At 39.6% G+C, this 27,379-nt stretch overlaps 2 protein-coding genes across 4 annotated transcripts in view; one reads left to right on the forward strand and one right to left on the reverse strand.

Moving 5' to 3' along the window:
• The window catches only part of LOC137174103 (RAS guanyl-releasing protein 2-like), a 36,756-nt gene extending 21,866 nt beyond the window's left edge, over positions 1-14,890 (reverse strand). The window contains exons 1-5 of one of the 2 annotated variants that reach the window (XM_067579155.1): positions 14,232-14,890; positions 1,484-1,620; positions 1,159-1,261; positions 872-928; positions 440-571 (exon numbers count right to left, since the gene is read on the reverse strand). In XM_067579155.1, coding sequence (XP_067435256.1) covers positions 440-571; positions 872-928; positions 1,159-1,261; positions 1,484-1,553 — 362 coding nt within the window. In that variant the 5' untranslated portion in view covers positions 1,554-1,620; positions 14,232-14,890. The remainder of the gene's footprint in view (positions 1-439; positions 572-871; positions 929-1,158; positions 1,262-1,483; positions 1,621-14,231) is intronic. The other variant, XM_067579154.1, reaches the window with a different exon arrangement.
• A 958-nt stretch (positions 14,891-15,848) lies between these two features.
• On the forward strand, positions 15,849-27,264 carry alpk1 (alpha-kinase 1). 2 transcript variants are annotated; one of them, XM_067579050.1, is made up of 15 exons: positions 15,849-15,895; positions 16,548-16,737; positions 17,257-17,411; positions 17,538-17,736; positions 18,057-18,116; positions 18,194-18,280; positions 18,380-18,456; positions 18,573-18,668; positions 18,754-18,858; positions 20,859-22,656; positions 23,168-23,315; positions 23,400-23,562; positions 24,273-24,459; positions 24,608-26,837; positions 27,124-27,264. In XM_067579050.1, exons 2-14 carry the CDS (start codon positions 16,623-16,625, stop codon positions 24,787-24,789), a joined length of 3,372 nt encoding a protein of 1,123 aa, XP_067435151.1. In that variant the 5' UTR covers positions 15,849-15,895; positions 16,548-16,622; the 3' UTR covers positions 24,790-26,837; positions 27,124-27,264. The 2 variants fall into 2 exon arrangements, with proteins under 2 accessions (XP_067435151.1, XP_067435150.1); XM_067579049.1 differs by having other exon boundaries at positions 15,864-15,895; positions 16,504-16,737.
• The last annotated feature ends 115 nt before the right edge of the window (positions 27,265-27,379 follow it).

Below are 27,379 nucleotides of genomic sequence, written 5' to 3' on the forward strand. Positions count from 1 at the left end.
AGCTGCACTGACAGTGGTGCTGGATATCAAAGCAACATTATGCTGAAATATAGCATTACAGAACTTCCACGATAAAAGTCCTGTAAAACATTAAATATTAGAGGCAAACCACAACTATCCTACTAATATTCTGTTAATGTAACTTCCGCAGAAGAGACTTAATTTCTAGAAGGGCATTCCTGCATTTGCAAACGTTCAGCTACAGCAAATCACAAATCTGCTCCACAATGGTGTCTCCTTATGGACCACTAAAGGGAAGTTGAAGTCACACAGAAATGGCTTTTATGGGAAAAGGAGAAGTCACTGACCCTGCATAGCACAGCTCAGCAATGTCTGAGAACTGGCAATAAAAGGGCACGCTGACAAAAACACCCACAGACAAAGGCATTCATTCACACTGTAAACAACAAACACAGCGTTCAGCAGCCAATTCACTTACACACTCTCAATGTCAATGAGCTGACTCTGCCTCTCGTTGCCCTCGGTGGTCAAGAGGTCTTTAAAGTCTTTGATTTGATCCGCTAGCTCAGGGCTCAGATTGAACTCTGCTGGAAACTCTGAGATCCAGTACCTGGAAAGTAGAACAAAGGGATGAAAAGAGAGAAAGACGATGAACAGTGCAAGAATGCAAGGCAAGAATAGAGGAAAAATAGACTTATTTACATCTACACAGTAATGTGACTGTTGCCAACACTTAAGGTGATTCATTGATTTAGTTGTTAACATGATGTTATAAAGTCACATTTTGCCATATAACTGTTTCTGTATGACATGTAGTTACTGTCAATATTCAACTGGAAACCCCAAAACCCACAAATCAAGTAAATCAAATGAAATTATAGGGGTAGAAGTATGAATGACAGTTTATTACTTGACAAGATGGCAGATTCTTGTTCGGTGCTCAGCAGTGCAGCTCTCCTCTTGAGATCTTATCCAAAAGTCAAGGTGCAACCTTGCTGGAACTGTTTTCTCCCCTTGAATCTAAGTAAGATTTGACAATTTTAAGAGAACCATTTAAAATGACTGTTGATAGTCAAGGTCCTTTCTCACCAGAAAGCCCTAAAATCTGACCTGATCTGACTCTGATAACATGACTCTGTCAATAGCATGAAAAGAAATCTTTAAGACAGACACAGAAAAACCAAAGGTGAAGGATACTTGAGCACAAGCTTCTTTGCCATGTCAATTGAAGGGATGTACCAAGGGTGCATCATGAGAAACATGCGGACCAAGGGAATATCCTTCAAAGTGCCTTTCTCATCTGAAACGGGGAGACAGGATGACAATCATCATTAGGAAACATGACCTTGCAATGTTCACCTGCTACCTGCTGTGTGTATCTATTCTGGTAGTCTGTGTGTGAGTCATTGCCTGATCTCCAACACTATACACTTCAACAGAAGACATTTTTTTAAATTTCACTTAATTTCCCCAAAACATATAAATGAATAAAGTTAAACATGAAATGGCTAAAATGACAAACCAAAGGCTTGGATGCATGCTTCCACCAGCTCGTCCACTGTGGCCGACTGCTCCGATAATACAGACTCCATCGTTTCCTCCTTCCTCTCTGTTGCTGTCCTCGTTTCCCTCTCTCTGGTTTGTGTCTCGTGCCTCTCACTAAGCACAAAAGAAGAAAAGAGGAAAGCAAAAGAGAGTGATTATGAGGCAGAGAGAGAGAGAGAAAATGAAATCTGCAGCCACTGTTGCTGCATGTTTGAAATAGTTGTGTGGTCAGTTATTTTGCATCCTCAGTGCGAGCGAGAGATAATAAGCGACTGATTACACAAGATTCAGGATTGGCATGATGACATGTTGATACTGTCTGTTGAATTTAATTAGTATATCTGTCTGCCAATATCATCCCTTGGCTGATATGCTGGTTTGACTTGACCCAAAAATTCAAGGTGTCAGTGTGCAAAACCTGCACTGAAACTTGTTCTACTTGAATTTAATTGGCGTGACTTTCATTGGAGAGTTTAAATGTCTTTTTGATGTGTAAAATGCTAAGACAGTTTTAAACCCTGCATTTTTTTTTATATTTGGTGAAATGTAGAGCTGAGGATTGTTTTGACTCCCTTACTTTGACACAGTAGTGTAAAAAGTTACACCCAAGTTATAACTTATAGGAAAAGAAGTTGACTTACTGGGAAATATCTGATGGAGTTATGCAATCAAGGAATATATAAACAGAAACTGAACTGACCAATGCTAACTTTCTGTGCAGTTTTTGGTCAGCACAGAAAAAACCCCTAAAATGTGATGTAAAAATCAGAGGTAGAATGTAACTGAGTACATTTAGTACTGCAATTGTACAATTATCAGGTATGTCTAACTTTCTTGAGTATTTCCATTTTATGCCTCTTCTTCATAGTTCTGTTTTATTACATTTCAGAGAGAAATGTTGTACTATTTACTCAACAACACTAGTTTGACAGTTACAGTTACTATTTACTTTGCTGATTAAGATTTTACAAACAAAACAAACGATGATGCTTTTCCATGAGTTTAACTACCCAACAACATATAAAAATAGTTAAATTAGCTCAAGGTGTATTTTTTACACATTATTGCTAATTTTACAGAAGTAACATCTGAATGCCTCTTACTGCACTTATGGAAATATTCAAATTTTAAAAATAAATACTGGCAGCAAGTTCAATTAAAACAATAGCATTGTCTGCATTGATTTTAAATTCTGTAACGACTGAACTCTAATTTACATTTGCACATCCATACTTGCTTGTGAACTTTCCAGCCCTTCTACAGGAATAGTTATATGTTGCACAGATGCAAATTTAGCATACCATTAAGGTCAGAATTCAATAGTGACAATAAAGCCTGCTTTGACCTCAATGTGGCTTGTTAAAAAACACTGATAGAAAGCCACAGGCCACAAGGACAGGAAACCACAACGTATTATCCACAACACAGACAGCACAATGAAAGCACATTAAACATTAAAATCATATCCGCATATCCTGGACATGTATGATGACATTTGGTTCAGTCTATCAGACTATTTTGTTTTTGAAAAAAAAAAGGGAACTGGGTCTTGGTGATTGAGGAGGTCCTTATAACAGGAAACCATGGCAACCACAGCTTAATGTCCAGTCACACTTTCACAACATATACACACACACAGTGTGCATGCGCAAAATACATGTTTTTACCTAAGTATGCTTTAAAAGTAAGAATAGCCTGAGGGAAACTATTTTTTGCTCTAATCATAGATAGTTTTTTTATGTCTGAAGAGGTCAAATACACTAATTATATCTTCTAAATAGGTTTGTGCTCAATCTGGTGGCAAAATAAGAGATGAAAGAAGCCACTGAACATTTCTGTCTTGCTGATAAGCGTGAAGGTAACTCTAAGGTTATGCTTGAGTGACAAAGTTAGGGCACACAATCCACAACAACACACCCTGCTACTGCATCTACTAATGGCTCTTCAATGGTGTGGTTCTGTTGAAAAAGAGTGTGATGAGTATGTGTATGTATCTATTGTGCCTGACACAATAAAGCCTTCCACTGCGCTGTCTCTGCTGCAGTGCGGTGGGCGGACACACTCAATTACAGGCTTCACGAACTGTCTCTGCCACACACACACACACACACACACACACACACACACACACACACACATACACATACATACACATACACATTTCTGCAGGGATGGAGGGAAAAGAAAGCATAGAAAAGGAGAAGGAAGTATAACCGTAAAGCATCAATCATCAGTCTTAACAGTCAGAATGAGTGAGTCACTATAATGATGAGTGAGAAAGCGTCAAAGTATGGAATAGTGACCTACAAATCTGTGCTGTTATGATGGATGTGGTCAGATCATGGAGAGATTAAGTGTAAAGAAAGGACAAACTGCTTGACCAGTCAGACCGATGTACTGTTGCTATCGATAGACATAAAAGTTCCTGAGACGGTTGTATAAGTTACCATAGGAAATAAGTCTGAGCTATAGGGCAGTGTTGCAAGAACAGTATGAAACCTCTTAGGAAAAAAAAACAAAAACAGAGACCCGTAGCATCTGACTCACAAAGAGCATTAAATTCTTAGTATAAAATTTCCCAGAACAGATACTATTGCTCACATCTCATGAATATAATAGGAAGGAATGTGGCCATGAAGAACATTACGGCCTCACAACAAGACTCATTATTAATGTTGAGCTGAAAATGAGCTGAGACGGTTTTCACTGTGACTAAATGAGGCATCTGTTTCATTTCTGCATTTTTACCTTTCAGTTCAGAACAGTCTGTCCTCAAGACGCGAATGAGCACATTAAACATTACTGCTTTCCTCATAGATGCAGTCACCTACTGTATCAATCCCTCAGAGGCCGTAAAGGCAGGGGTGTTTTTCAGTGCCACATGTGCAAGGGCTGAGCCTGCTTTTAACTGTGTAGTCTGGCACTGCAGCACAGGCTGTGCCCATCTTGATGATGATACTATCATGCCATTCAGTCGAATACACCATTCATCATCCCGCTGACAGGAGCTCTTTGTTGCGACCCAGAGAACAATTCTCTCTCTGCATCCAGGAGCATTCAGAACTGATTTATCCTTAACAAGCTCTCCCCCTTTGTCTTTCTTGCAACTCCTTATTTTCCCTGCAGTCTGATTTCTGACACTGTTTCTTTAGCCGTGAACCGGTAGATTGATTGTTAGGTAGGACAAACTATGAGAGCTTTGGTGTCATCCTTGGTTGCCAGGTGACAGCGATCCAGGGCCATCGATCAGGCAGATTAGGGGGCGGGATGGGGGAGCGCAGCGGGGATAAAGGGAAATTGACGGGTGCCTGGTCAGTCCTGGCCATGCACAATCTGCAGTGGTCTGCTGCTGGTTTAGTGGGCAGTGAAAATGTCACATCCTCTGGCTAGACACAGACAGACACCTTCCCACTGCTGTCCATCTCATTCTTACTATTACAGCCACAAAAACAACCTAAAAACAGTTCACCATTCTGCCTGTAACACATTCACACATTGCTCATTTGTTAAGAGTCACAAGCCAAAGAATTTCAGAACCACTGTATACTGCGTCTTTTACTTATGTACTTCGAACGTTATATATGCACGTATATATGCAAGAAACTGCATTAGATTAACCAGAGCTTGTCTGTGTTGTGAAAAGGCCTCAAATAATGATTACTTTCATATTCATTAGTCTGTTGATTTTTATGGTTAATCGATATAGTGTTGCAACTAATTAACATTTTCAATATTGATTCATGTGCCAAGTGATATCTTGATTAATCATTTGCTCTTTAAAATATCAGAAAATAGGGAAAGAAAATGGCAGTCACAGTTTCCTGGAGATGTTTGATATGCAATCACACATGACAAAGAAAATTAGCAAATCATCACATTTGAGAAGCTGAAACTTTAGAATGTTTGGGATTTTTGCTCTAAAAAATGACTTAAACAACTAATCGATCCTCAAAATAGCTGCTACTTAATTTTCTGTGGATCAATTAACCAAGTAATTGCTTCAGGCCTAAATCAATGAACCATTTAGTTGATGAAATGTTGAAAAACACTGAAAAATGCACATAACAGTTTCCTGTTAAGGTGCCAAGATCAAATTCTTTGTTATGTCTGACACAATGCTAAAAAATGATAACATACAAATAACATACAAATGTTCACATTGAGAAGCTGTAACCAGTAATAGTTTGGGATATAATTGTTATCAATTAATTTTCTGCTGATCAACAGTTTTTTTCAGCAAATCAATGCTGTTGATTGCTTGTTGTTTGCTTAGTTGTCCAAAACTGGCTGAGCAAGAGTGCACTTTTTCAGTTTTATGAGTAGTGGGAAAACATGACAGCACGCACATTCAGCACATTTACTGACATTTACTGGCATAAGCACAGAGCATCACATTCAAATGCACTTTGAATTTAATACTTACCTATAAGAGTTCTTAAATACCTGTCTAAAGTGGATATATGGCTTCTCTCCTGTGAGGTAAATTATTTGGTGGATACATGCCTTTTTCCTGTTTAAATCAAATCAGACCATGCTAAGTACTCCAGACCCCCTGGCCTGTTCGATGGTCACATCTGGCCCATGTATTTGAAACACAAGCTCTCACATTAGGGAGAAACAGACTAGCTCTATGAATCTCCAAAGCCTTTTCATGTCTTAAAATCGACACTAGCACTGAGCGATGATAAGTCACTGACAAATACACAGATAATGATATCCATCCTGCTATTGATATTCCAATAAGGGCTCATTTCCATGCTAGTAAATACACCGAGCTAATGCACAGTCCCCATACAGCCATTGATCTAGTTTTATACTTCCCCCCATTGGTATTTGGGTAAAACGAGTTTGATTGATGTTTTAATGGATAATGGCTGTGAACCAAAAGATGTGAATGCATTTATCCATTCTAATTAGCTGTTAGAAAGGCATTGAAAACACACACAAAGCACCTTCAGTCTGCCTTACACAAACATGTGAAGAGGTTCTATCTGCAGCGTTTTGATCCATGGTAGCATTGAAGCTCCAGTGATAGTATGACAGTCAGTGAGTCCATCCCATGGTCTACACTAACATTAATAATTAATTTCAACAGATATTCAATGGAATGCCATAAAATTCATGTTCCCCGAAGAATCTTTTCTAATGATTCCCTGACTTTTTACCCACCATGATGACATCTTTGGTTTGTTTTACACAATTCTGCTGTCCAAATTATTGCTTAATTTTTTATTGTTTACATGTGATATTGCACACATCTGTCCATGTCAATATTTGTATCAATATCTTAATATGTTTTGATTTAGTTAGTGGCCAATTTCTCACAGCACTGGTGTATTTGGAGCTTGTGTTTCTAAAATTGAGACCATGTTTATCTAAAGATAATATGAGGTTTCAACGGTCTGAGTCTTATCAAGTGGAGATCTTCCACAGTTGCAGTCTTCTTAAAAAAAAAAACTGTCTTTGTGTCTCAACGGACAGTGATTTCCTGTTCAGCTGCAGTGGAAGGATCAGACGTGGCCCGTGGCATAGGCGGTATAGGCGAATGCTAGGGACGCTGTCCATCCATGGCGCCTCGAATTAGGGAAGAAAAGAAAATTCAAACTTTTAAACTTTTACTATTTCTTACTAACACGATTTTAATACTATTATTTTGAAATATTACAAAAAAAGCCCAAAACAACATAACTACATAGCATAGCCTATTAAGTAGACTCTACTTCCTTTTTCCATCCCCTTTTGTAATTAAAAGTTGTAAGCCTTTACATTTTCATTATTGATTAGTCTTATATGTATAGCAAACAGCCTGCATCATGTGGGAGAAGTCCTCACTGAATACATGTTTTGTGCTTGAATGCTAGGTGTAGGGGAGACCGGGGACAATTGTAATAATTTTGGTTGTGATGTTATTACTCAAAAACCTCTTCAACTATTTGGAAACAATTTTTATGTAGGCAACTTGTATTTGTGTTCTACTTTTTTAACAATCATCAAATGTTTTTACAAGCAATGTTAGAGTCACAATATTGACTGAAACACCAGAAGTCAAACGTTACATCTGCCCCCATGTGCAGGGGCGATTGTAACAGCACACATAATACCTTCATATAAATATCACAACCACCACAATAAACCATAAACTCCAAAGAATATAGATAAAAAAATAAAGTTAAAACAATTTAATATCTATTGAACAATTTAATATCCATTAATTCCAGTTGAACTAAAACAGCATAATTAATCAGAATTATACAAATATAAAAACAATTTCTAATGAATAAGTAACAGAAACAGCATCATGCAAAAAACAGGGTTTCCCTTCATCAACATTTAGATATAGTTAGAGACATTGGTTTGTACTTTGGCAGGCAGAGAGGGATCATCACAGACCATGTGCATAATGAGTTTCATGGTTCTGACTCATTCTGATTGCTATTTGAAACGTTACGATTGCCCCCGGTCTACTCTTGCTGTTTGTGTTTAGAATATTATAGACTATAATGGAGCTTAGGTGCTATTATTGGCTGGGTTTCACCATCAGCAGATTTTTTATTCATGAATGTAACACCCAATGGTCACATATATTCCTCTTCTCTCTTCAGATTTTTGCATTTTTGCACCCCTGCAAATCCTGGCCCACCTTCTCCACCTCAGACAAGCCCAGCATCAAGTTCTTTAATACTGTTTTTATTTTATGGGTGTTTTTTTGTTTCTAAAATAAAAAGCTCAAAGACATGAAGCTATGCAGTTTTGGTGTGAGTGTATGAACACTGGTGGTGGAACTGGCTGTGATAAAAGGGGAGCCAGCTAAAATCCTGCCTAGGGCACCAAATCAGTCAAGACTGGCTCTGAGGAGAATAGTAACAAAAACAGTGAATTTCGCACTATGAATAGTAACTTTGAAAGATATCTACTTGATGGATGGCTGAAGTCTCATATTAGCTTCAGACAAACTTTTAAATACATTTTTGTAGGAAAGGAGGGCTGTGGATTTTGTCCCCCATTACGTACATTGAAAGTGCATTATGAGGGGATCTCTATATGGACAGTATGAACAGGAGGAATGATTACAGCAAGAAAAATATGTCAATGTTAATTTGGGCACCTGACTATTGTTTAGGACAGTCTTGAAAAATTGTGAACTTATCGTTTATAGTAATTCCATCTTTTTATCATCTGCTACAGCTAAAAGAAAAGAAAACCAAAACACTTTATTCAACAAATTCAACCCGGTGGCACACAGTGTTAAATGTAGTTTAAAGTCTGGTAGAAGCCAAAAAGCTATGAAAACAATTTTTAAATATTTTAAAAATATATTTCATAAAAGTAACATCTAAAATTATTATGGTATTAATTTTCATCTAGCAGATGGCAAATGAAGGGCCAGTAATCTTCATTTTGGTGCTTTGTCTTATCTTTCGGTTCTTGTGAGTACAAGAATGCACTACATACAAACACCACTTCTTCATGATATACACACACCACCCTAATCTATTTCCCAACACCCCCTAGTTTTTTTCAGGAAGTTGTAGCAAGGGTGTTGCATGATGGGTCAGATATAGTTCTCCAGAGGGGCCTACAGAGTGGCTGGTGGCAGGCTCTATTTACAGACTGCAGGGTACTGAGAGCAGGAAGGGAAACATTTCCTTTTCCCTGGACACGCAGAATGCCACATCGGTGGGGGGGCACCGGCTGCAAACTGAGATTAGCAGCTACAGTTGCTCCTTAGGGAGGGATGGAGGGGGTTGAGGCACAGGGAGGAGAGGAGCGAAGGGAGAGAAGGAGATAAAGAGAGAGACTGGGAGGCAGGAAGAGAGCATACTCTACCTCACTTCGGACCAGTCAAACATGAAAAGAGGTTGTTGGCTGAGGAGTGAGGGAGATCAAATAGGGAGGGATAGTAATGATGAAAAACACAATAAGAAGAAAAAACTGCAACTGGGATCTATCTCTGCTAATATGTATGTAAGAGAGGCATTCAGCCCTTTTTCAAAATCTTGAAATAACAAAAGGAACCGAGGGAGAAAAATATGTAGATTTCACAATGTCTTGGTGGGACATAGCAGCTGCCAGAGTGTAATGTTTTATTACGTCCTCCAAAACGAAAAAAAGTCATGCATCCTGTTCCACATCTGGCACAATCTCATATCTCATATCTCAATTTCTGTCTTCAAATGAAAAGTATAATGTGTGAGACAAAAAGGGCATTGCTACGGACCCAATGTGCCGTTAAAACATACAAGATACATTAACACATGTTAACACATGATCACAAAACACAACAATGTATCATTGTGTCAAACTGTTTTTACTGCTTTGTTTTGAGGCTTCCTGCTCGTACTTTTGTCCTTTACCAGATGTGAAAGTTTGCTTCATAACAAATACCGGAAGGGTGTATTTTTTTTTTTGTGTGTGTGTGTGTGAGTGTGTGACATGTGATGATTGCTTGAGTGTGTCCACACAATTTTAAAAATCTTGTTACAATCTAAAATGCAGTGGGTTTAAAGTGTAATGAGTACTCATAAGGCGTGTTTTTCTCACATTTCTTTAATCTCCTCCCCATTCGAGGTTTTTTCCTCTCTGTCGGTTAACTCCCTGACACACACATTACTTCCTTCTCAAACCTTGCAGTGTGATGAGTGAAAGATGAGGCCACATGGTGTATTGTGTAAAAGAGCAAACATGATACATCATCTTTTGCAATGGCACATTAGGATTCGCCCCTCACAGTGAACACCCGGACAATTCCTGCCAACTTTCTATTCATTTCAGGGCTTGCCTCGGTCAGAGTTCATTTTCTGCTTTTTCTGCAATGCTGAAGTCAGGAATCTCACTTCCTGTTGTTACTGAATGTTTCATCTCAGGTTAAGAAATTCCATCTACTGACATTATCTGAAATATTAGTCTTTGCCAGAATAACGCATTAACCAGATAGCAAATTTATGGAAAACATTATGATTTATGGAAAAAGTGGTTAATTGCTGGATGATTTCTACTTCCAAAAACTAAAGGTTTTAGGAGATAAGTTTATTCTCTTTCTTGCCTAGAGTTAGTTGAAAAGATCAATACCACTCTCACATTAGGATGGTTAGATTAGCTTAGTTTATTTTAGCAGATTTGTTACCTTTGAACCCTTGTTTCCACCCTTTATGCTTAAAGGTGCAGTGTGTAGAATTTTGGCAGCGGAACAGACTTGGCAGAAATGGAATATAATATTCATGAGTATGTTTTAATTAGTGTATAATCACCTGAAAATAAGAATCGCAATGATATGAATATTCTCATCTAACTCAACAAGAAAGTGATTAAGCGTATATCCAAAAGTTTTTCTTAAATATTTCATCTTGTGCTTCAGAATTGCAGCTAGTTAAAAATAATCATGAAAAGAAAGTCAATGAAAGATAACATAATCCACATTGAAAATCCATGCATTACATTTTCCAGAGCAGTTTCCGCTAGCAATTCCCAATGCAAATGTATGCCATTTTCATTGCCTGGAAGCACCAAAGGCCCACTGTCCATGCAGATAGAAGAGGGTAAGGCTGTGTAGCTGCAGGAAAACATGCACCCAAAAACAGCCTCTGGTTTGGCTTAGACAGCATGTGATGCTGAGTCCGTAAATTCAGGTTTTCTAAGAAATATCTGTGGTTTGCAGAAACTACAAAAACAGGACATCTAGAGACTGTGTTCCTTGCAGTGTTCAGCTGCTTTGTTTCCTCCTGCCTGTCAGAGTTGAGAGCTCAGAGCCATATGGTGGTTTGAAACAGCCTTTATTCTGAAACTAGTTTCATGTTATGTGTGAGTTTCACATTCGTCGCCTAGCAAACCAGGTTCATTACCTCAACAGTCTTTTCAACAGTGGTAGCTCTGGCTAGTTCCTGTTTATGTATTCCTCCCTAAAACAGCTAGCATCCCTGCGCAGACCACAAAACCCAGAATTTCCTGAAGTCATAATAAACCATTCATCATACACATTCAGATCAAGAGTATGAGAGATTATGGGTTGCAAGTATAAAAACAAGGTGGAGAAATGAATGCACTTTTTTGATTGCAGGTGCAGGATACCACAAGCGTTAAACTCAGTCATTTTTGGATCATAGATCCCTTTCTGAAAGTGAGGCACGCCTAACACCTGTAGCACAGAGTTACACCAGTCAACTGGAGCTTTAACTAATCACGATCATGCAATCACTACCGCCGCTAATTCACTGCCTCAAGTAACCACTAGCCAAGATACAACCACCAAGTCTGCACAGTGTGTTTTCGATCTATTCTCCCACCAGGCTCATCTACTACTGTGTTTCGCCTTGATTTAATTCCAGCCAAAGCTTGATTTATAGCTCTTCAGGTCCGACACTTTCCCTTTCCAGCTACCTTCCCCTCCCGTGTCTTCCTCTCTGCTGCGGCTGCCTTTCTCTTTTGCGTTCTAGCCATGCCTTTAAAGGTGAGGAGAGGAGAGTGCATTGACAATCTGAGATTTTACAGGGTCTGTGCCCTTTCATGGTGGGAGTTGAGGAGGTGACAGTGGAACAGAAACATCCCAGGAGGGACACAAAAGGAGATGGGATGACTGATTTTTCTGTACTAAACCATTTGGAAAAGCTGACTTTTGACAATTTTGAAATTTGTGAAAGTGTTTACTGCAGAATTAGACGTGACCCTTGCGCATACAGCAATGTCACATCTACTCACAATTAGATCCTTTATTTTTGGTGTTTTAGGATTTCTGTTGTCCTGCCAAGTTAGTGGGAGTCAAACAAAATCTAATTCCAGTTCTGCCTACGCTGCTTGCCTTTAAATTCCCCTCGCCTGTGTTTAAATTAGTTTAAAAAACACTCCTAACAAACTGTTCAGAAGAAGGCTTACAAATTCATATGGCCTAGGTGCTGTTATTTGAATGCCAATGTTGCCAGAGTTGAGATCAATCACTCCAATATACTTGGTGTGAATGCAACCTAGTGGGGAAAGTGAGAAAGGTTGATAAGGTAATTAGGTGAGTGTAGAACAGAGACTACAGAGGGATCACTTGTTTGCTACGTTATATCACATGGGCCATGGGTTACTTTGAGGCAAATGGAGATCAAAAAAAAAAAGCCAGCATCTGATACAATGGACTTTGGACTAATAGTTTTATTGATCTGTGCTTTGGTGACAGATCTGTCAGATTTGTCTGCAGATATGATTGCTGATGTTGATGGCTTGGATCATTTGCATTCTCTGAATCAGATGCTGATCTGGATGAATAAGTGCACACAAAGCAAGCTTGTGCAATATTCAAAATAGGAGCAGTTAATCAGCAACATGCTGCTCCAGCAAGTTCAGCCACACTGAAAAACACTGAAGTGACTTTTCTGCCTGACATGATGAGCTGTTGAACTACAGCTGCTAAGACTTTCAAATGTCCAGACAGGCAGCCAGCTGCAGCTTACAAGTCAAATCCCACTGCTCTGACAACAAAACATGTGTGGATAAGGCAGGGGTGAAGTCAGCAAAGATGCCGCAGAGCAAGTAATCAGCGGCCTCGACACTCAAAGATGCCTCCTAATCCCTGCTGCTCTGAGGGCGGCAGAGGAAAATCACCTTGAATCACTGCAGTCAGACAGCTGCAGCCTGTGTAAGAGAACAGGTAATGAGGGGCTGATTGAACGAAAATAAAGTGAGCGAGGTAAGTCTGACCTCTCACTTGTTTAATCCTGCAGGCAAGGCTGAATCACAATAAGCTGGGATGTGTTACCCACCAGTCACGGCAAATTCTCATTACCACACAGGTGTTCATCGGTTACTAGCAGGGCTGCTGGGTGGCTATGCAAGCTAAAAAGTCAAAAGTTAAAATTTAACTTGATTGTCAGCATCTCTCTATATCCTCCTCTACCCAGATGTGTTAAGCCATAACTTTGCGTGTCAACAGACTTTTGTTTACCATCATTCTCATGCCAGTCAAAGCAGGATGAACACTCTGCCGCTCCCTCAATCTATTTTAGGAATCTCCCATCATCCTCTGATGCTCCTCCCTGCTGAAGATGCACAGACCCCTTCATTCCATTTGTGATGGATTCAAATTATCATGAGGCAGGAATTCATTTACCATCAGTGCTGCTGCAGCTCTAAGGACCTGAGGATCATTTTATAGCTATTATGGTTTATTGTTGTCCATTAACTGCCATATAGAAAATGTATTCCTGCATTCATTGCCCTACAAAGCCACCAAGTCATATGGTAGTTTATGAGCTAAGCGCCATGAACCAGCCAAACCAACAATGAACTGTTGATGCCATCCTGATGTCTCAGCTCTGTAAATGGCACCAACATTGACACTGTTCAACAAGTACATTTGTTTTGACAGGTGTTTAAATGCAACTCAGGTCTTCTCCAAGCCAGAGTACAACAGCTGTGAGCACTTATTCCAACACAAAGTGCACACAGAACATTCTTGATTGATAAGTCAAATGAGTCAACATGGAAAATACTGTGACAGGCATTGCTATGGTTGATGGTGCAAGCAGACAAGTCCACGCGTGTGAGACCTTATACTATCCCCTTTTACAAGACATTGCGAACAACTTACTCATATACACGCATCATTATCTAAAATATGGAACTTGAACAGGCACGTAACATTTCGCCGCGGAAGATTTCCTCGAAAAAGTTAAGCGCCATCTGAAACCTGGCATGCGTAAAAATGTCCAAATGAGCTCAAGTGGCTTCAGTTTTAACACATTTCTTACCTTGTAGAGTTTGAAGGGTCCCATGCTCTGCGTGGAGAGGCTGCAGTGACAACAGTTGTGGAGTGAGCTCTAAGATGAAAAGCGTTACATCACCAGCTCCACCAAAGTGCCAACGCCAGGTCCTGCGGTGAGAAGCGCTAACGATCGAAACCCTCAAGAACTCATCAGAGGAGATACAGTTGGCTCCTTTGGAGTAAGAGCTGACGGGCCTCCGAATGGGCTATGCGGGTATTTTTACGGCTCATTAACCCTAAAAACGTCCTCCCTCTGGCGCACTCGGAAGCAAGTTATGGATGTGATGTGTTTGAGTGTAGCAAAAGCAGCGGAGCTCAGTCATCTGGTCGCAGCTGGAGCGCGTGCCAGCTCTCTGCTCACGTTCCAGCTGTTGAGCTTACAATCATACACTGCAGAGCCACAGTCCCGCCTATTGGTAGTATCACAGCAACACTAGTCTGTCCACATGCTTGTTGTGTACAAGCAGCGACGCACCATCACACACCATGACAATTCATCACACCGTTGGCTGCGAAGAGATATCAATGCGTCTCGTCAATTAAGATCAATTTCCGACAGTGAACTACACAGACGCATCCACGCGGGGCTTTAGTTCTGTGTTGCGTTCAAACCCCCCTCATAAACTTAAACAATTATAACGTTCTCTCGAGTGTACGTGTTGCTTTTGACCGGGTGACGCAGACGCTCTGTGCATTTCCAGAAAACAAGAGACAGACTACTGCAGAGGTATAATGAGGGATTTATTTATTAATAGACCTACGTTTAATAATAAATGTACACTACGCTACATGGTATGACGAGAAGGGGGAAAAGGTATTTCTAATTATGTAGGCTATATCATCAAAATTGTTAACACTAAATACGTATTTTTGTAAAAGACAGTGTGGCTTGCATACATTTCACCTGTTGCTATAAGCTTCAGTTCTGCCCCCTTCATTACGTCACCTGTTGCATTTAGGTCATGCAGGAATGAGTGAGTAAGAAAGTTTCAGTGTGTGTTATTGCAGAACATTTTGAGATTGGCGACCATAAAACAACTTTGGCTATATGATGAAATGTCATCTTATCAAGCTTGTCTGTATTTGTTTTCTAATATTTGACAACAGATTATTCTTCTCTGATATTAGGAAAGCACGGGCAGTTTGAGAAACAAAATCATGGATTACTAAATGTTCCTATGTAGTGGGTTGAAGTAAACAACACTTGGATCTGTACTGTTTTGCTCTATCATGAGAATACATGAAAGTGAAAATCCGTCAAATTACAGTTTTTCTTGTTGCTTGTCTTTCTTTTTTGCCTTAGGTATTTAGTATGTTTGATTGTGAGTGTCTCTGTCTGTGAAACTTTTTTGTCTCTTGGTTTGCATGAAGAATAGCATGAAACCTAAATGACAATATTCAATAAATAAGACCTGTATCTGCCCTTTGTATCACCTTATATAATGTAAAAGTGGTTGCTATAAAACCCCCTTTCCCTTCCTTAGTAAGAGATTCAGTACAGACCGGTGGTTCAATCTGACCTGCCTTGTTGTCTGTGGGTAGGCGTGCCAAAATGCTTTGAAATTGGAATCGCGATATTTCCGACTGCTTATGAAAGCAACATCTCACAGTCCTGCCCTACCAGGAAGACGCAGAGAACCTGGGGTTACGGTTAGTACTGTTGAATTAGTGTAGGCTATCTGTATTATAAAAACTGTGTTTCATATGTCGGACTTTCTAACAAAAGTGTTTATCTTGTAAGGTATTATTTAACTCAATTCATTATTCTAAAAGTGTCCTCAAATACAACAGTAACTTCCATAATGACTCTTGTTGATATCTATTCGATGACTGATTTTGCATTGTTATATTAATTACAGCACATTATGTGTTTGGTATATTTATAGATCTGTTATTTAAATAGCGTCCTATACAACGTCATCAATCACAACCACAATATTGTGCGTTTTTATGGTCAAGACTGACTTACGTACAGTAGGTCACTAATCTCAAATGTTAACAGACACATTATAAACCTCTTTTAAGACTATAAACCGAGTCTTCATTGCCTAACACATTGTTTCATGAGTAGGCCTATATTGGCATCAACAAAGTTGTACTGTCCATAAAATTATAGGAAATCACGTAGATTTTAATTGAAAAAATGAATTATTTGTTAATTTACTTGAGATTTGGGTGTGATTCATTTAATTGTTGAATTTTTCAGATGTTGAAATTTACAAACAGACCCTGATTGTGCAATCCTTTCTCAACATCAGTATGATCAGCCTTTGGGATTCCCCTTCTTGAATCACTATTGTAGGAAGAGGGGTGAAGAGGCCAAGAAAGGAGGAAATCCTTTCATCCCAGGCAACTACATCGGCATCTGTTTACCAGAATGGACAGTCAGGAGGTGGGGGATTTACTGGAGGACTGCCTCAGAGCAGCAAAAGCAGCTGAACACTCAACACAGTCCAATGAGGCAGAGAGGCTGAACTACTGCAGCTGCAGAGGTCAGACACAAGATGGTGCTATTGAGTCAATTTACATGTAGGCCTTGGCGAAACCATTCTATGGGAGAAACCTAGATTTGGATTTGGGTGAGGATCAGAGATTTGGTGGTGGAATTACTGTACGCTCACATAAGCTTCACACACATGCTTTGTGTTGAGAATGAGGGACAAAGCCATGCTTAACAAATGGTCAGTGAATCCATTTTCAGAGCGGAGTTGGCATGCATTTGAGGTGATTTGCTTTTATTGAGCAAGTGCTTTTCAGTGGGGCAAGCTGAAACAGTGTTCATCATAAATCTCCCCCCTAAACTCAGTATAACCCAGTAAATTTGCCTTCCCAATGTAGAAAGTTTTTCTGGTGTAGTTTAATCCAAATTATTCCCTCCTACAAAAAAGTTTAAAGTTAAGTTTTAAGTATTGTCCAGTTTATTCAGACTTGGGCCTTTGAGGTCCATTAATCTTTGTACACAGTTTTGCTAAATTTTAGAAATCCCACTTACTTACTCTTATTTCCTGTAGACCTGCTGTGTGCAGAGCTGGCGTCTCTCCTGCAGGAGGCCATGGAGATGAAGTGGCCTTTCGTGCCTGAGAAGTGGCAGTACAAGCAGTCAGTCAGTGCCAATGACAAGACCAACCTTAGTGACCTCATCAGCAAGCACCTACCTCAGCTACTGGTAATAATTACACAGCAAGTTTGTAGTTATAATTTCCTATGTGAGCATATTTTAGTGTCACTGAATTTAAAAATAATTTACAGGCACTTTCCCAGTACAAAATAAACATGTTTGTTGTGTTGCCAGGCTGTTCTGAAGGCATCCATCATGGCTCAGGATGCACACATGGCACTGGCGGTGGTCTTCTTAGTGGACCGATTCCTCTACTGGACAGACGAGTCCAGTCGGCTGCTGAAGATCACCAAGCTGCTCCACAGACGCCATCCTGACACCCCTGTGGCCCCTCAGCTGGTTATACGACAGGCCAGGGTCTACCTTAACTCTGGTACAGTGTGGTGGAGGGATGGGGTTGAGCATATGGGACTGCTTCTAAAAGGAAATGATAGTACTTTATTTTATTCTTAGTCTTATGGGAAGCCACTGGCACTGAACAAAAGTAAAAGGATGAGTAATACTTCATATATCATCCGAATCACTGTTTTGGGAAATCATAATGATCGATGCAAATTCATAACATGGAAATTACATGTGAAAAGCCTTTCATTACTTTTTCATTATAACACATTTACATTGCAGAGGTATTGATGATTGATTAGCTTATACAGAGTTGGATAAATGTGAACATAATCATCATCTTCCACACAGGCAAACTGCAGAAGGCAGAATACATACTGAGCAGTCTGATTAACAATAGTGGGGCAACAGGTAAGATCATTGCTATCTCAGTTGTCTTTAATGATCATTGTACTGTATAAACAGCAAAACCTTCTTTTAATTTACAGGTTGTTGGGTGTACCACTCTGAGAGTGACAGGGCTCTTGTGCAGGCTGTTAGTGTTCAAGTGCGTGGAATGATTTTGCAAAAGCTAGGTAAGATATTTTTTTCCTAAATGAAAAAATAGTTAATTCTACTGATGCCATCATACACTGATATTATGACTAATCTACTATCTTTGTGGGCTCTTTCAGGCTTGTGGCTGGAGGCTGCAGAGCTAATCTGGGCTTCTTTGGTTGGTTACTATGCACTACCTCAACCTGATAAAAAGGTAGCGCAGACACAACCACAATATTTTCCTCAGTGGCATCATGAGCTTGTAAACATGCATGGCCTAGTTTACATGCTGTTATAAATTTTTGCTCTACATATTTGTATATTTTATAGGGCATTGGAACTTCCCTTGGTATACTGGCCAACATATTGGTGTCTATGAATGATAAAGACTTCCATGCTTTCAAGTCTAATGCAGACAAAGATTGGGTAAGTCTAACTAATATAATGTTGCTTTGTATATTATTGGCTTTGTATAATTTCTTGTCCATTTGTATCTGATTGTTTGGAGCAGTCTTTACTTGGGGACAGGAGTCATCGTCTTCTTTCAGCGGCCGAGGCAGCTAAAATGGCAGTGGTGTACAGCCAGTACACTTCCCTCTATGTGTTGACCCATGTGGTAAGTTGTTCTATTTACCGGTCTCTGGCACCACTCACAGTGACCTGCAATAGACATGAATCAATAAAGTCACAGTTTCACAACAGAGACAAGTTTAGTTTATTTTTAATCCTTTATTTAATCAGGACAGACCTGTGTACAAAAATAAACGTACAGTTTAAACATAGACAGACGCACATGTAATTCACAGACGCACATTATACATTTTTCAAAATTAAGAAAAGCAATTACAAGTGTGACTACAAGTACATAAGTACAACCTTTTAAAATGTTCAAGTAAAATAAGAGAATGTGCCTTCATATTTTTGGGATTTCATTCCATTTGTACACAGCATAGTATTTGAAACCACTTTTTCCAAGTTCAGTGTGAACAAGACACACAGCTAATGTTAAAATGTCCTGAGATCTGATATTGAAGGGAATGTATTTCAATGTAACCAGAGAGCAGAGATAATTGGGCATTTTTGGAGTAAAGCCTTACGAATAAACAACATACAATGCTGCTCCCCTCTGTTTGTTAAGGAGGACCATCCCACCTTTTTATATAAGATGCAATGGTGAGTGAGAAATGTATCTCCTGTGATGAAGCACAGTACACTGTGATACATTGAGTCAAGAGGCTTTAAGGTGGAGGGAGAAGCGTGCTTATATACTATAATCTATTGCAGTTTTGTAGATTGTAGTTGCACAGTGGTCTTTCAACTAGCAGAACAGAAACATGATTTGTTTCTATACAAAAATCCAATTTTGACCCTCAGTTTGCTTGATAGGTGTTCCACATGAGTCTTAAAAGTAAGTCTGGTATCACTCTTAGATTTGTTAGGGTTTAAAGTGACCAGTTTACTGTACACCTCACCTTGGCTTACTGATATAAAAGAAAATTTATTGCCAGAGTGGAGTGAGAGTTTGGTGAAGAACCTGCAGATGGAGGGCCAGCACTAAAGGTAGTAGTAGTGAACTGTTTGTTAAACATATTGCCAGATGAAATGAAATCATGAATCACACATATTTAATTTGTTTGTTATGATTTGATTTTCAAAGCAGATTTAAGGGGGCAGTGAGGCAGGGGAATTATTTTCAAGGAAGTGATCATTTTCCAAAATTCACTTGCGTTACCAGAGGTATTTGCAAGCAAGGACAAGTAGAAGTCAGATTAGGCTTTTCTAAGTCTGAGAAAGTTATGTCATTGGTGCCTGAAATTCTGCCCGTCAGTTGGATGATTGGTAGTTTTGGCTGTCTTCCAAGCAGCGTCTCTGAAAATAAGAGCTTTGGAAATGTTTGGGGAGAACCAAGGATTAGAATGGTGTGAATGTTTTAAATTTTTATAAGTTACATGTTTATTAAGTATGTTGTTAAAAATTGTGTTAAAATTATTAAAAGCTAGGTCAGAGTCAGAAATGTTTTCAGTTTTTTCAAGATCAGAGTGACACAAATCATTAAAAAAAAAAATTGTTTGCTTGCTTTGCCTTTTCTTTACTATGGTGTTAGACCGGAGGTTTCGAGTATTTGACTAATTGGGCAATGGTCACTGATGTCTTGAGCAAAAACTGCGCTAGTGAGGAACTTAAGTGGATTGTTTGTTAATATAAGACATATCAGGGTTGATTTAAAATTATTTGATTTGTTTGGTTGTGTAGGACTAGAAATTAACTGTAGATTAAGCTCTAAGCAAAGTTCTTGTAGTCTGGCGGAGTCTTTTGAAAGCCAATCTAAATTCAAATCACCCAAAATACCTCAGAATTAACATGGGATGATATTAATTTGGCCATTTCTTTGAGGGCCTCACAATTTGTGAATTGGGGATGATAGATTCAAATAACTGTAAAAAAGTCACTACCTCCAGGGCAGATGTCCAACAATACATTCAAAACTCTTTGATAGTGTGACAGTAGCAACAGTTAGGTAGCTAATGAGAGAACAGATCCAACTGAAATATCTTGTGAAGGTACAGCTTTCATTCTTTGTCAGCCTCTCTCTGATAGACTCCTCTTTCTCTCCAGGCAACTCAAGGAACCTGCTTTTTATCATACAGTTTCTCCTTGGAGTGTCCTTCCACTGAAAGGCAGTCATTCCTCCTGCAGGCCAGAGAGGCATTTGCAATCGGTCTACTCACCAAAGCAGAGGGCGAGCTTGTCACCAGCAGGCAGGAGCTTCACACCTTCCTCAAGGCTGCATATTCTCTCGCTGTCACTCACAAATGGCTTGGCACTCCTTCAGAGGTTGTGGTGCAGGCAACACAAGCTTGCCAAAAAGCTTTATCGCACTTTTATGATTACTGCCATGCAGATACCCAAGACAAAGATAGCCTTTGTGCTGAAATCCTGCGTCTGATTGCCCATGTCAAGCTTCTGTTGCGAGTGGAGCCATTCCTTAATTCAGACAAGGGATCTTATATCCCTGACAGCTACAGAAACATCAGAGACAGATCGGCTAATTTCACTTTAGAAGGTTTCTCAAAGGTGATGCAGAGATTTCAGAAGTATCATGCATCACTGTGTGAGACCACCAACACACACTGTAAGGGGGCTAAAGAGGAAATAGATGGACCAAGGCTATGTATAACTGCACTGGGGACGACCATTGGTACACTCAACACTGACTGCAGCACTGAAGCCTGCAAAGTGTCAAAGGATGCACCCAAAGGAAAGGAGCCACAACAGAGAGTTTCAAATTCAACTGCTTTGAATCCACCTCAAAAGTCTGATCTGTGCAGCACTCTTGGAAGCACAGATAACCTTGGCTCTTCATGGCAGAACTTCTCCTTGAATAGTTCAGGGTCTCCTCGGCCCAGCAGCAGCGGCTACACAGGGAGCATCGCCATTGTAGCGTATGGGAGCAATCTGAGCTGTCCGACCACTGAGGTTGATGATGACAAGTCAGACAGCATGCTAGAATTTACTGATAAAAACCAGAAGCGAGATTTACAAGGTTGTACCTCTAGTGTCACTTCCTGTACAGTCCTGAGACCTGCAGTACTTGCCACTTCCTCCTCTAATGCAAGCAGTGATTTAGACAAGTTTGAAGTGCTAGAAGCTGCAATAGAGACACTGGGTAGTGAGGATGATTGGATGACTGATAGTGTTGGTGTGTCACTGAAACCTTCAGTAGCTGAAGGAGCAGCACAATCCTTATCCAAACTTACTCTCAGAACATCCTCCAGCTCTCTCAGTGACAGTTTCAGTTCTGAGTCATCGTGGGAGAAAATCTCAGTTGACCTTAACTCTCCCACAAACAGAAAACCTCAGGCAACTGGCTTCGCAAAAGCAGGAACTGGCCAAAGGAGCAAGTCAACAGAGTCAGATGGGAGCTTCTTTCTCATGGAAACACTTGATTCTGAAACCAGTGATACAGGTCCCACGCACACAAACCACTCATCCAAGCCTCAACCTCTGGAGAGCCTTAATGTGAACACTCAGAATGACTCTGTTACTGAAAAACCACCTACCAACAACTCTTTAACAACCCCACACTCAAACATTGCTCAATTCCCAGAACAGTGTGCCTCCACTGAAACCTCCACAGAGAGCTCAATCGAGATGCTGGAGATGAATCCAAGTGGACACCCGTGCAATGAGGTCACTTGTACAGAAGAAGTGAATGTCCTTCAGAGGAAGAACCCTTTGTGCTACAGCTGCTGTAAGCACAGCACTGTCGGTGATGTTGCTCCTGAGAGAGAGTATTTCTTGTCACAGCAGGATTACCACAGCTTCCTGGCAGGAGTTTGCCATGAATGTCTGCTGAAGAGATTGCACAGTGAGAAGACACAGTTCAAACTCAAGAAACACAGAATGGCCTATAGTAAGTTTGAATTCCCATGGTTGTTGAAATTTGTCTTCAAAGTCAATACATGTTTTTAGCCACACTAGCAATGTAGCTCTAGGGATGGTAATGTTGGTCGGTTGGTCCATCACTGGTCCAGACTGAAATATTTCAACAACTACTGGATGGATTGCTATTATATATTGTAAACACATTCATGGATGGATGAGGATGAAGCCTACTGACTATGTTGATCCCCTGATTTTTCCTCTAGCACCAAATCAGGTCAAAATTTTAAGTTTCCCAATAATTTAATTTATGACCAAATACCTACAAAACTATTGGCATTGCTGTTTAGTGCTAGTTAGCAAATGTTAACACTCTATGTTCAACATGCTAGATGGTGACAATGGTAAACATTATACCCACCTCATAGAGCCAGTAGTGTAGCTGTACACCCTGAGTCTTGCTGTTCCTCTGGCTCAATTTTTTCTGGACAGAGCAGATTCATTGTACCTGTCTGCTAATTTCTGACCGTCATCTCTGCTAGGTGCCCTTCATTTAAAGTTCTCCAAAGCCACAGGCCTGTGGACAGCCAGGGAGACCTGTGTTTACATCGGAGAGCCAATGGGGCTGCAGGGCAAGCAGAGGGCTGCCATATGGGTGCAGTTTTTACACCAGGAGGAGAGGTTAAGCAGGTACACAGCTACACATACAAGGCACACTCTAACCTGAACATGATAACTTTATGTCTGACTTTGTGTGTATATCTATATCCCTAGTTATGTGGGAAAAGATTACTTGAAGCCAAAGCAGATCCAATTTCACCTGAAAGACGTGGAAAGACAGATGACAGCCCAGTACTATGTGACTGAATTCAATAAGAGCCTCTACGACAAGGAAGTCATGGCTCAGATCTTCTTCATCCCCTCTGAAGCATTATTGGTGAATCACATGCCAAACATAAAAACATAAAAGTTTCCTTCATTTGGAGAGAGCAGAAATGGGAGATGTTAAAATTAAAATTACTTAACTCATAAAGACTACTTTAATAGGACCCCTTCAGAGACTTCAGAGACAGCAGAGTGCAGGATTGCCTGCAGCGGCCTTGGAGCAGCTTTAGTTCAGATTCAAATTTAATACCACAGTACACCCTCCAGCTGTCAGTTCACAGCTGAAAACTGTCTACTGTCTTGTGACAGTACTAGAGCCAACATCCTGTTGGTTATTAGCCTAGATTGTACTAGGAGCTGTTAAAAAGGGAACATGTGAAATTACAATACAAATAATAGCTTAGCGGTATATATTCTCCTAATCATCTCTGCTCTCCCCTTAATGAATTAGACAAAAAAGAACTTGCTATGCAAGCTATGAATTTAATTAAATTTACCATTCAGCCTAGATAACACACCTGAAGATAAACACCATATAGTTTAACTGCATGTACTATAGTTTATTTTAAGCACTGACAGATTACTTGCTACCACCACATTTAATCATCTGTAGAGACATAATAAAGTCAGTGGATTACAGAAGAAAATTAGACTACACAAATACACATAACTCTAGTGTTGCAGCAATATTAATGAGTTATGTATGAGTACAGGATTTAAATATTTCCTAATTCCCATCTTGTTTTCTGTACCTGTGAATAGATTATGAATGGGAATGAGATAGTGGGATGTGTAACTGTTGAGCCCTTCATGCTTGGAGACTTTGTCAAACTGACCAACAACACTGGAAAGAAGGACAAGAGTTTCCAGGCCACAGAATATGGTCTTGCCTTTGGACACTTCACCTACTTGTTCTCTGACTGCCAGGAAGTTGTTGTAGACCTGCAAGGTGCGTGTGTATAACTGATCACTATAACCACCACAGACCTATGGTGCATTCTTGTCATTTAGGGAAGGTGGCACTCCTTTCTACCTGAAAGTATATATCTATATGAGTTTGTTCATAGGTGTGAGCATCATTTTCCTTTTCTCCACAGGGTGGGTGACAGCCAATGGCAAAGGGCTGACCTACCTCACTGACCCCCAGATCCACTCCACCAAGATCCCCAAAGGCCCCTCCAACTTTGCTGACAGGGGCATCAGGTACTTCCTGGAAGAGCAACATGGACCGGAGTGCAATGGCATTTGCCAGCTGCTTAAACTATGTCCAGTGGTCTGACAGCCACATGTTCTTCCTCAGAAAAAGTTGCTGTGTTGAGTGTCTTGATATGTGTGTGTTTGTGTTCCCAAATCTTAGAGCCTTTGATACAAGGGTTTACATATTTAGGCTTAAATGTACTTTTGTTTTGTTAGAATCAATGTACTGTATTTCATAATAATATTAACTCACTGATTTAAATTGGAAATATTTATTGTATCATATTATTATTATTGTTGTTGATTTTTTTCAGATACCTAATCTTAGAAGACTTAGAAACAAAACATAGCAGTATAATTTTGTTCTTTGGTTTAATAGTCATAGGGGTCGTTTTGTGTGGTTTTACATTTTGAAGCTGTAAAATGTGAAAGTTTTCTCAACTGGATTATCTTTTCTGCTCAATACTGGTGTTTACAAATCGGTGTGCGATTTATGCAGACAGTTGAATTTCATTTAAGAGAATTATGAATGTAGATTAACTAAATTCTATCTGTGGTGCTAAATATTTAAACTTATGTGCTATTTAAATTATCATATCCGATGGTTGTGGGTAGAGAGGTTATAGACAGGTGATTTGTAACACAAGCTAAATTGTATTTCTGTTTGAGTAGTTACTCTCCACTGCATTGTATAATGTAAAATACTTGTGTTATTTTGTTACTGACATGTTTGACATTTGTTCTCAGTGTCTCCACATGGCTGGATTGTTGTCTAACTGGATCGTCAGTGTAGGAATCACCTGACAGATTGACAAATGATGTGTTTCCATCAGCAGCATTGTTTAGATTAGTCTTTTCATTGCTGCTGTTAACACCCACATATTCAACTTATACAAATAAATGTTTCCACTAATTATTACTTCAATAACTAACAGAGAAGTAACCTTGTACACATGCCAACATTGGTAATATAAAAAAGTGTATAAAATGTAAACAGGTTGCAAATGAATAAGATAAAGCCTTTTTTATTCAAGAAATTGTATTTTTGGATTAATTTGGTGCATCACACAATAGCAAAGACACTGTAAGACACTGTTGTGTCACTCTCTTTCTGTGTGCATGTGTAGTCTGTCCTCTTTCCAGGTCTCCATGGTGATGGAGGTCACATGGCTCAGGTCCTGCTCCGTTTGGTGGCACCTGGAAACTGCTCAGCGTCCTCTTGATCACATTCTTCATAAATCCATTATAGTTTTGTCATCTTGTTTGTCCATGCTGCATTTGTGTAATTTGTGTTCTATTCTGTACACCCAACATCTATTGACTGTCTGTCCTGGGAGAGGGATCCCTCCTCTGTTGCTCTTCCTGAGGTGTCTTCCATTTTTTCCCCATTAAAGGGTTAAGGTAAAACTCCCTAAAAAAGGATTTTTTAGGGAGTTTTACCTCACTTGAATGGAAGGTCTAAGGACAGAGGATGTTGTATTGCTGTACAGATTGTAGGCAAATTTGTGATTTGTGATATTGGGCTATACAAATAAAATTGACTTCACTTGACAATTGATTTTGAAAACATTCCTAGATTAATGTAATCTGTGTTTTACTTAATTACTGATGATAAAGGACAGTAATCATACAGTAGACTTATTGAAAAATGATTATGTCCTTGTTATTTACAAAACTGGCTGGGGTGTGTTACCTCAAAATTTACTGTACAAGTCAATTGCAATATTTGAAGCTTAGCTTAGTTTTGCACAGTGTTGAAATATAAAATATTGAATCACAGGAATTAAGAAACCCTGTTATTGTGAATGTATAGCATAATACTGTTATTAAATAAACCATGCTGAACATATCAAAACCAGCAAGGCAAGAAGATTTGCATGACGTTCTGGTATTCCAGTCAGGTGTCAGCAGTGTCACACCTTGAAATCATATGACAGTGATGTCACTAAAAGCACCCATGAGCCTCCACTTCATTCTACCAAAATCCAGTCCTGGCTTTACTAGCCACCTCCTTTTGTGAACACAAACAACATTCTTTACCCCTGACCCACTGTGCACGGGTCTTACAGCCACTCATCTATATGCACTTCATTAAAAATGTGAAAAACTGAACTTTCCTGAGCATGGGAGGTAATGTATTCTTTTGTGTATTCATTTCTAGCACAGTTAAATATACTGCATCATGTATTTTAGGTTAATATGTTTTAGGGTTGGTTGTAAAACTTGTATGGATACAATATTTCTTTACATATACACACAATCTGCTGTACAATTAGCTCCTCCATTAAATATTAACCAGTTATACAGTGCACACAAAGTGGAGCAGGTGTAATTTGTAGGAAGATATATTGACTTTTATGCCCTTTCAGCTTGATGTGAGCCTGATAACACGTATGACGTCATTGTTTTTCATAAGGCTGATGGGGTTTAACATAACCTGGCAGCAGGACTTTCTCCTGGAGCCTAGTAACAGTGTTTATAAAGAAGTGACTTCCCTCTCACACACCAGACTGTTTGGAGCTCCCAGAGAACTGCAACGTGGGATCCTTAAATATGAGACTCTTAGTGGTTTTAATGTGCTTACTGGCAGGCTGCCTGGCCCAGAAGCCTCATCCATGCAGTAAGTAAAATAACAGCTATATGAGGAAAATCATTTGAAGTTTAATTGTTAT

This window comes from Thunnus thynnus, chromosome 22 (assembly GCF_963924715.1).
Source record: "Thunnus thynnus chromosome 22, fThuThy2.1, whole genome shotgun sequence".
NCBI classification, from domain to species: Eukaryota; Metazoa; Chordata; class Actinopteri; order Scombriformes; family Scombridae; genus Thunnus; species Thunnus thynnus.